General features: G+C 41.7%; 1 protein-coding gene across 1 annotated transcript; it reads right to left on the reverse strand.

Moving 5' to 3' along the window:
- Nucleotides 1-2,544: 2,544 nt before the first annotated feature.
- Nucleotides 2,545-10,025, reverse strand: ripk1l (receptor (TNFRSF)-interacting serine-threonine kinase 1, like). Its single transcript, XM_019878940.1, has 10 exons — nt 9,500-10,025; nt 8,270-8,426; nt 8,054-8,191; nt 6,869-7,100; nt 6,005-6,154; nt 5,831-5,907; nt 5,676-5,751; nt 4,231-4,827; nt 3,999-4,148; nt 2,545-3,471 (listed from the first exon to the last, which is right to left on the reverse strand). Exons 1-10 carry the CDS (start codon nt 9,658-9,660, stop codon nt 3,176-3,178), a joined length of 2,034 nt encoding a protein of 677 aa, XP_019734499.1. The 5' UTR covers nt 9,661-10,025; the 3' UTR covers nt 2,545-3,175.
- Between the last annotated feature and the right edge of the window lie 817 nt (nt 10,026-10,842).

Here is a 10,842-nt window from a genome sequence, read left to right on the forward strand (position 1 = left end):
CGAAAAGCGTCCTCAGCTCAGCGTCCAGTAAGAATTCCGGCGATTCTCGACTTCAATTGAAAGATATTAGCTCGCCAGTGGGTGACCGTTGTGTGTTAGGCGTGCGTTTGAGTTTGTCTCCGGCTGCTGAGAGCAGCGATGGAATGGTTAGTTAGTCAGGAGGTGATCGTTCGGGCAACATTCAGCCCAGCCAGTGTCACGCATGGCAAAATACACGGTTAAAATACACATGTTCACCCTATTGAGACCAGTTGTTATGGTGGAAACTTTGGCCGCTTTGCGGCACGGGAAAATATCATCAGATCGGAATGAAATTTTGCACAGAACCTTGTACCATAGTATCGACAAGAATTCCGACCCGGCCCGACGAATCCGACAAACTTTTTTTTTTGCCATGAAAATGTGGACCACCCTAATAGTCGTTGAGTGTGCCCTGTGATTGACTGGCCCTGAAATAAAGCACAGATGATGAAGAAAGGATTTTGTCATTTTAATTTTAGAGCAAAACGGAGAAGGGAATGAACCGTTTGGAACAATGACAAAAGTACTTTTTTGTATAGATAAGCTATGTACCCTAGTTTGCGTTCTCAAATGCTGCTAAATATGATCACAAATAAAGAAAATATTGTATGGCCTACTCTGTGGTCACATTTATTGAAAGGCGAAAAAGTCACGCTACAAAGTCGTAAATTTGGCTTGACACCTGTGAAAAACATGTATAACCCCGAACACAAGGACTATTTTTGTGTTTGTGTTCAAGTCGCTGTTTTTGTGGAAACACATTCCAGTTGAGCAACTGCTAGTTCAAAACTGCCATCAATATTTTGTGTGTTAAACCATTCACCGTATATACAATTCTCTTTGATCAATATCAGCACGTATATAAACTTCATTTAGAAGACATAACCACATTATAACGGCAGTGACGTTGCACATTTATATACAACTGCAATTTTTATAAATGTTCTCTGTAATTTGTGCTTATTTTATACAGCAATGTTTGTTTTGCAGATTGATTGGGTCAATAGTCATTGATTAGGAAAATTCACTTTGAGAGAGCAGGGTGCCATTGTATTGATTTAGTTGAGAAACTGGATCCACAGCATTGAAGTTACACTGTCTTTGTGAAGCTGTAGCATGAAAAAATGTACAACAATATATCTATGTATTTAAAAAAAACGTATGTGACAAAAGGCTGCAAGAGATGACTCAATCTTCATCCAGTACATTAAGTGTAAAAAAAAACCTCTCACCTCGTTTAAATGGCGGGTTTCTGTGATTTAAAAAAAATTAATCATTTAACAAAAACTTGTTTTCCACAATTGATGCAACATAAAAAAAAGTAAATCTTTTCAAGAGAAGTAAAAATATACAACAGAGATAATGTGGTTGGTTGCACACACCCTCTTATAACTAGGGGTGTGGCTATGTTCAGAATTTACGTTATGAGGGTGTGCACACTTATGCAACTTCATGATCTCAGTTGTTGTTTGACTTAACAGTTTCAAAACATTTAATTCTGACCCCCCCCAATTGAATCAGACACACATAAACCCTAGGGACCCAATCTTTCATTATTTTACATTTCAAAAACCTGTCATTTGAACAGGGAGTGCAGACATTTTATATCCGCTGAAAATAATCGTAATTTTTTTTTTTAAAAACAAATCAATGCATATCCCATTCCAGGAAAGATGAACATTTTTTTGCACTATCTCAGCTGATGATGATTGCAGGGGTCTGAAATTAGCACAGCGTCATTGTGTACAAACTAACAGTGACACTGTGTAGATGGCAAATAACAAGTGACCAGCAGCTTAACCTTGAAGGACACCATACCACATTTCAAGAGTTTAATTTTCCCAAGTGTATGTGAGAAAATTGTGAAATCTAGAGGATCAAATGTGACAAAAAGCGAATGAAAAATCAACAGCATGGCATTTATTAATGTGGTCAGCAATCTAATGGACAGAAGACTTCAGTTTCTGTGCTGTGAAACTGAAACCACATGCCAAAAGTTTAATACAAAGGCAACGTGAGAAGTGATTTTGATTTCAGCAAAGGCCCGATAGTCTGACACACACACACAGACAGACAGATAGACAGAGAGAGAGACAGAGAGAGAGAGAGAGAGAGAGAGAGAGAGAGAGAGAGAGAGAGAGAGAGAGAGAGAGAGAGAGAGAGAGAGATATCACTGAAGGGATGTTTGGAGATCCATCATTTCAAGAAGGGGGTGTGCTTGTCCTTCCTTGGATCAGTGCCCAAACTTTCTTGCAAGACAGAGCAATCAAGTCATTTGATCACATTCACATATTTTGATGACCAACATGGAAGCAATTCCAACATGGGCTTAAAAAAAAAACAAACAAAAAAACTAAAAAAGCTTGTCTTTTAATGCCGGTACTATACCTGAAGCAGCTCATGGCATTTGTAAGCGAAAATAAGACCGCTGCTGTCGATATTCTTTGCCAGTAATTATCACGACAAAAATACTGTTACAAGTCGACTCACAGCGCCTCTTTGATCGGCTCAAAAAAATATCGATGGTTCAGTCTCTCGACAAATATTGAATGGACTTCTAGGAGTCTCTTTCAATGTGTGGCAACGCATGTTGTAACTGAATCCAAACTTGCAATGAAATTTTTTTTCACCTTCACAGGCTGTTGGATTTACAGCATGACAGGCCTTGAATTCTTAAGAGGAAAAGTGCTTAATTTGTCTAGAAAATGTAGATTTGTCAGGGAACGGATGCATGCTAATGTTGCTTCACCCTGAGTGCATATCTGGCATTCATTTGCGGAAATGAATCTGCGCTGCCAGAATAGAGCGCAAGAATATGGCCCTTTAAGAGCGGTAAACACACCTGCCGATTTTTTTTTTTTTTTTTTTGCCACGTTTGTGTGTTCCCACATCTTAGAAAACCGTTTCGGTGTTGATACATGAACTTTTGTCTCACAAGCATGATGATTCATCAAAATGCAAAAATATTCTCAAACAAGAGTTGAATATTTTGAAACAGATTTTCTACATGGCTCTAGACCAATTAGAATTCATGTTGAAGGAGGAGCACCCTAATCCCAGCGTAATACACAGTAAGGCATTACATTGATTGGAACTATAGGCATCAAAAGAGACTTTGGCAAATCTAAGGGGAACTACGTAAGACAGAATTTCATTAGATACTGGAAGTAGAAGCGCATATGTTCAATATTTTCTGAATGACATCAACGTCTATGACGCCTTCAAGAGCGTAGCAGAGCTTCCCAATTGTACAGCCAAGGCTTCCTTCTTTCATTTTCCAGCGTTGCAGCGTCTGGTGCACCATCTCCGCTAGGCCGTCCAGGGAGAAGTCATGCTCGATGGTCTCTATTTCCACGTCGCTCAAACCCAGACGCCGTGCGTACAACTTCCATTTGGCACCAATGTTTTTCCTCAGAACTTCAAGGTGCTCTTCGGTCACAGCACACTTCTCTACACGTGAAAAGGGAAAGTAACGCACGTTTTACCACTGCTTAGCAGCTAAGCACCTTTAAATGCGGTGTTCCACAAGGATCCATCATTGATCCCATATGTTTTATGTGCGTTACTTGGAGTAACCTAAATAATAGTCCTGATTTTAAAGAAGATATCAAGGCCAATATTCAGGTAAATGCAACACTGAATATGTAATAAAAACAATGTGAACCTTAAAGGGGAAGTCAACCCCCCAAAATTGTCCCAAAGTGTGAGTGTGAGCGCGGATGTTTGTTTATGTGTGCCCTGCCATTGGCTGGCAACCAGTTCAGGGTGTACCCCGCCTACTGGATTTTACTGCTTAACTCATTTTCCACAAACACAATATTAATCAGAATGCCGTGTTTAGTTTGAAAAGGCTGCAAAGAATATATTGTCAAGAAAATGTTTGGGTTGATTTACTCTTAAGGATCTAGAATAAATCCTGTTTGCATTAAACATGTAAATAAACTGGAATAAAACCAAAATGAAATGACAAGATTTACCATATTTCTGAATTCCTTCTCTGAGCTGAGAGCTGGTCCATATGTTTCCCGGAAGAAATGAAAAACATTGAGTGGAATCGTAGTTGTGGATACTGAGGTTGTTGTTGTTACCAATCTGGATTCCCCTTGCATTACTGATGCGAAGAGAGCCTTCAAGATCAACACAAGTTAAGTTAGCGTCATCAGAAATTGTCATATAGTGTACATCACGGCTATTCAAAATGAGGTCTACCTGTCCATGTACCGGAATCTTGTGACACTCCACCCTTCTTCAAGTCGTGAGCATACCCTAATGTTTCCGACACTGAGGAGGTAGGCCAGGACTGCTGGCGGATATAGTGGGAATCTGGATGTTCCTGATTGAAAGGTGGCAGGGAATTCACGCTGGTAGATGTTTGTAAGAGGGATGACTTTGGCGTGGAAGCGGTCATCGACTCGTGGAGGCGGGCAGCAGGATGATATCGAGCATCTTCCTGGCTGCTGGGCTGCACAGGTTCCGCTTTTGTCCAGGAATGGACAGAGGACACGAAAGGAGTATTGTGCTCCGGTTGGCTAGGTCTGTTATTATTGGTAACACTAGACAGGATATTTGGGGAGTTTTTCTGGGCCTGGCTATTGATAATGTCAGACTGGCTGTCGCATTTGTAGCTGCCATGTCTGTGATAGTCTAACTCCTGTTGCAGTTTCTCCTCCAAGGAGACCTCTGGGTCAATGTGGGCTGCCCCTGACTCTATATTTGTTTCAAATGAGATGGCATCGATGTCCTCAATACTGGCTTCAACCGGCCCATTGACACTTTTTTCTGTGCTCTCCAGAAAAGCTGGACAATCTATAAGGTAAGAACAGTTCACATCATTTTTTATTTCTGATCATGCGCAGCATTTGACATCAACAGCAGTTCAAACAGTTGAAATTAATTCATTGAGTTCACACGTCAGCGATGTAGCAGGTTTATAGGCTGTTTTTTTTTTTTCTTATTTGAATGTTGAGTGCCACATGTTCTTTTGCCTTTCTATTCTGCTGAAACAAGGTGGTTTGTTTAGTTGTGAAGAAAATTATAGGAGCTCGCAATACATTTGAATGTGGTAGACACGTTAAATTCCAAAAGTGAAATGTGTTTAGTGAATAGATTCAGTTAACAAACAGGACTTGACCTTCTGAAAATCATTTTCCTATCTACTTTACTGCATACAAAAATATTGTCATTTCCCAGTATGTAACATTCCAATTTTTTGAATTGTAAACTTGGGCTTGTCATTAACTGTACGCTCCAATCATTCAAATTATAGATAATAAAATCAGAAAATATTTCACTTTGTGTCGTGATTGTAAACGATATGAATTTCATGTTTTGCATTGAACAGCTGAAATAAATGTGCATTCCCGTGATATTGAGACGTATCTCTCGTACCTACGAAGAAACCTTTTTATTTTTAAATGAAAGTAGAAATTACTTTTGGCATCTTCTGACATGTTATGCCACGTCTTATTAAACTCACGTTTCAAATATGAATATTTTGATCCAATATTTGTTGTCAAAAATCAAACATTTTTGCCACAAATTGATTCAATAAAATTGTTAATAACCATATTTACCCGGCAAAATATAAATGATCCATTGATGGAATAATACCTAATGACCTAATTCAAGCCGTTAGGACAGCCATCAGTGCTTACCTGTTGAAATACATTCATCAGTCATTGATAGAGACTTCATTTTGTCAACAAGCTCCTCTGGGCCTTCGTACAGAGCCTGCATTCGAAAAATTAAATCAGTCAATCTTAATGTCGTCAAGGTGTGAGCATAATCCAAACGTATGCAATATATTCACCTGCAGATGAACTAAATCTTTCTCCACACGTGGTGCGAGCTCCGTCTCGTAGAAGGGACGAAATAGGTTGTAGCACTCTGTTACGAATGAAGTCGATTGAGGAAGAAAGAGGTCGCACATCTGAAAATAAGTCCATTTAAGGATGATATACTAATCGTGTGGTGGCAAGCCTACCAAGAAATGTCGGTCTTTGTACTGCGTTGTGTTTCCAGCACATCAGCATGAGGTTTACGATCTGTGCCGGCGTGTTGTCGGGGATGAGGTCCATCGCTGGGCGGTTGCCGTTGCGGACGCACTGGCTGATTTGATCTTCATTTCTGGCATCTGGACAGACAGAAAAAAAAAAAGATGCCTGGTTTGATCTAGCTTGTTACATTATGCAAGTGAACCACTGTTAATTCCAAAGCCTAAAGAAAACAGTCTTACTAATTTTATTAAGATTTCCGGAGCTATGACTCACCAAAACTCTCCGGTGAAATGTGAAGATGAGCCAAAACTACACTCACCTTTACTAGTGAACTTAATTTGGCCTTGTCTACAATTTTGAATGTCCAACTGTTGTTTCAGTGTTCAATGTTTCAGTATTTTTCGCACAACTTGCTTTTATCTCACAAGTAAGTTTCTGGTTTTTGGCTTCAGTGAAGTAAGTGATCATCTCCCTGTTTTTGTAATAATATGTCGTCTTTATCAACAAACACGTGCCCCAAGTCAAGCCTTAAAGATGGAAATTATGATAGTGATGAGGTCGACGTTGATGATCCATATCAGGCACATTTTTTTCCCTTAACACTTTTCGAATTGTCTAACAAACTTCATCCAATTGTAAGGTGCAGGGTAGAGAAGGCACATATTGGAAAAACATGGGCGACAGAAGGTTTTCCAAGTGCATACAAACAGGAGAAAAAGTACTGTATAGGAAATGTGTAAATCAAGACATTTATGGTGGGCCATAAGCTTCATTAGTAAAGAAAAGTAGAAGTTTCATGAAAACAAATCTGCAACGCTGTATTTCAGTAATTCGAAACAATGCCATCTTACTTGCATAGGGCTCTTTCCCTGTGACGACCACCCAGACCACGATTGCGAAGCTGTAGACGTCGGACTTCTCAGTGGAGATGGCGTTGACACTCTGCAGGTGCTCGGGCGCCATGTAGCTGAGCGTGCCCGCAGCCCTCGTCCTGACTGACAGGCCCGCGCGACTTTTCTTGAGAGATTCCTCCTTAGTGAGTTTACTCCACGTCTTGCAGGTGGCAAGGCCAAGGTCGGCAATCTGGCCAATGGGGAAAAGCGATTATCCCCAGTATGTATCCCCGATATGTATGCAATACAACGACAATAAAGGCGATTCTGATTCTGATTCTTATCGCTGGGGGTAACATTCAGAACCATCCGCTATTGGTGAAAATTTGCGATTTGGAGAGACAATATGACCTTGCAAATATATTTAACGAAGAACAAAGATTTTCAAAAAAAAAAATGGATTGAACAACACCATCAATTTGCCGGTCCAATTTCATATCACTGTCCAATTTCAAACCAAAAATCAAGACTGTTGCCTTTAGATAAAATGCCAAGGGGCCTCATGTCAAGGCGGATGAGATGTACAAAGGGACAGTGGACCAAACACCATATTGTCGGTTTTCAATGAAAAGATTGAAGAAGTTTCATGCCTTGCAGATTTTGGCTTACAGACAGGACAAAAGTGGCCTTAAAAAGAAAGTGTCCTAATTCCTTAAAGGGCCATTACATACAGTAGATCTGACTATTATCTGCATACATGTAGCAGTGAAAGAAAACACCATGCTGGATGGAACGCAGGAGCAGCAAATACAATGAAAACAGCAGTGGCCCTAGAATTTAACCCTGTAGAACATCATAAGACAGTGGAGAGAAACAAAAAAAAAACAACAAACACAAAAAGTCCTGCTTGCCAAATAGGATCAATATAATTTAATATATCTAAAATGGGATAAATAGGATGTGCGTATTGCCGTGACTGTGACCTGTGACATTGTTGACTCTGTATGTGAGTGTTGTCGCAAACAGCAATTCCTGAGTGCATGTGCTCATTTGATTTTTGGGTTTTATTGTTGCCCCAGCATTAAATAAACAGCTGAAAAGTGCATTGGTCACTGTGGTTCTCCCATGTGCAAGGGTATGACAGTAAACAAGTACAATATAATAGAGCACTAAAACCACATGACAGAATGGGGAACATTTTACCTTGATGTGAAAATCTTTGTCAATTAAAATGTTCTCCGGCTTGATGTCCTGATGTACGACTTTCTTCTCGGTGAGATACACCATCCCTTCTAAGATCTCTAAGATAATTCTCCCCTTGATTGATACCGGCACAGTGACCTACATATATAGCAGGAAAGAGTATATTAGACTTCATCATACATAAACTGTAAACTATGGAGCGGGCGCAGCATTCACCTTTTCCAGCATGGCCAGCAGGTTGCCTCTGGGCATCAACTCCATGACCAAAGAGCAGCCTCGCTCCTCCATGATGACGCCCAGCAACCTGACCACACGCTTGTGGTTCAGGCTCGCCATGATGCTACCTTCTTCCAGCAGAGACCTCTTGCTGTCCCTGGATTTATTGGGAGAGAATGGAGAAGATTTAAGTGATGGCAGAATAGTACGTGCTCATTTCCACCAGCCACCACTGCTGATTCTGATGGCCCTGGGCAGATTAGACTGACATGGCAGAAAACAGAGGTGACAGTTGGATTGGACAAAACACAAAACAAAAAACAAACAAATACTCATACTGAACGCAGAGCAATTTGAAGTAATTTGACTTACTCAGACAACTAGGCAGATATTACATTTAGGTTTGAGGTGGAAAGAGGTTGAAAGGGGATGTTGCAGATTAGTTTTAGTTTCACTGCGGAATGCAATAGGGAAGTTGAGACAAGATCCATCCATTGTCAGGTCGCAGCGTCAGCAGGGAAGCCCAGACTTTCCCCCTCCTCAACCACTTCTTTCAATTCTTCCAGAGGGATCTCAAGGCGTTCCAACACCAGCCCTGAGACACAGGCTCTCCAGCATGTTCTGGGTCATGCCCAGGGAGGCGTCCAGATGCCCGAGCCACCTCATCCGGCTCCTCTCAATATGGAGGAGCAGCGGCTCGACTTTGAGTCCCTCCTGGATGACCTAGCTTCTCAGCCTGTCTCCCAGGGAGAGCCCGGACACCCTGCGGAAGAAACGCATTTCGGCATTCCATGTCCCTTGAGCGGGTTTCTGTAGCCGTGGATCAGACTGCCAAAGTCCCTGGCTTTTGCCTTCACTCAGCTCACAGGGCACCCAAACCCCTTTGGACCCTCTCATATGAAGTGAGTTTATGGGAAGGGGGACCCATGTTGGATTTTCAGGTTGAAAGCCCCATGGGCGCTGGACCGGACACCAGACGCTTGCCATGGAGCCCCGCCTCCATGGTTGAGACAACATAGGGGAAGTAGTATCACATTCTTCCATGTCTAAATTCACACCGATTACCAGCACCCTAAGCACTTTCGCAACTGTTTTCTGAACAACCAAATCATTTATGAAAATAATCAGTGGTCTCTCTGCAGCAGTCTGACTGGCAAGTGATCCAAATTTCAGTGTGCATGCTGGAAAGTGGAAATCCCCAGTGCAAAATACACGATGAAAACAACTTACTCACTGCGAAGAGGGCCCGTATACATGGTCTTCATCACCACAGGACCGAGGCGGGCATGATAGCACAGGAACACCTCTCCAAAACCTCCGTCGTCCAGGTGCTCTTTTCGAAGCACATCTGTCGCTCGCAGCTGGAGTGAAGACGGCGGCGTGCTGGCCATAATTTCACTTTAAACTAACTCTAAAGGCGTAATAATATCGTAACAAAAAGCAAGCTATCGCGGAAGGATAGCTTGTCATGTGAGAGCGAGGCAGAAGGCGACCAAAAGTTTTGACGCTAGCACAAATGTTAAGCTAGTTCCCCGTGACGTTTTGCAGCAGTCCTAAAAACAAAAAAGAGCAAAAGTGGTGGAAAAAAGAGAGCACAATCGGCGTAAGAATGTGCTATTTGATAGTGCTTGACTTCCTGGAATTGCTGAAGTGACGTAGTATGGTTAAAAAAAAAAGACAATTAAAAAAAAGGTTATCTTCAAACTTCAGCCAGTCATTCAAGTCGATTCCAGAGCAGGACAACTAGTTGCGCCGCGTTTCTTCCTGTTTAAGTTCGTCAATAAGGGGAAAAATGTTTTTTATGCAAGTAACTGTACTTCTATTTGCAAACTACTTTGAGTACTACTTTAGCAATAGCCCAGTTATTAACCAAATTGTTTTTTTTTGTTGGTGTGATTATAGTCGTTACACAAACAAAACGCAGAAATGCTCTAGTTAATTATTAAAGTTAAAAAAAACAGCCTCTGAAATGTACTTGACTATAAAAGTAAATTTTTTTAATATTATGTATTAGGTGTGTCAGAAAAGCTCCAAGCCTGTTGCTAATGATATACTGCTACCTGAAGTTCGTAACTTGATGCGTACTAGTGATGTGTCGTTCGCGAACGAGCCGGCTCTTAGAGCCGGCTCTTTGAAGTGAACGACATGAGCCGGCTCCTAAGAGGGAGCCGCTTTAATGGGAGCCGACTTTTTTTTTTCCTCCTGTTTTTTCCCCCTTTCGGTTAAAGCCGCACGTGATTGGTCAAGATCCGTGGTAGAAGAGGGAGGAGAGGGTTACGCACGCACGCACGCACGCACACGCACACGCACACACACACACACGCACGCAGACACAGACACGCGCGCGCGCTTCAGTGAAGAGAAGGGGGAGGAGTCAGAGACACAGCAGCACACTGTGAGCAGCACACGAACAGGAGAGACAGGGAGACGAGAGAGAGCTCGATAGCGCTACAGTACAGAGAAAAAACTACACGGTGGAAAGTGGAAAGGTGAGAAAATGGATAGGCAACGCAATGAAATTTGGACTGATTTCAACTGAATTGATAGTTCAAAGGCAGCGTGTAGACTGTGCA

This window comes from Hippocampus comes, unplaced genomic scaffold (genome assembly GCF_001891065.2).
Source record: "Hippocampus comes isolate QL1 unplaced genomic scaffold, H_comes_QL1_v1.1 scaffold85, whole genome shotgun sequence".
Taxonomy (NCBI): Eukaryota; Metazoa; Chordata; class Actinopteri; order Syngnathiformes; family Syngnathidae; genus Hippocampus; species Hippocampus comes.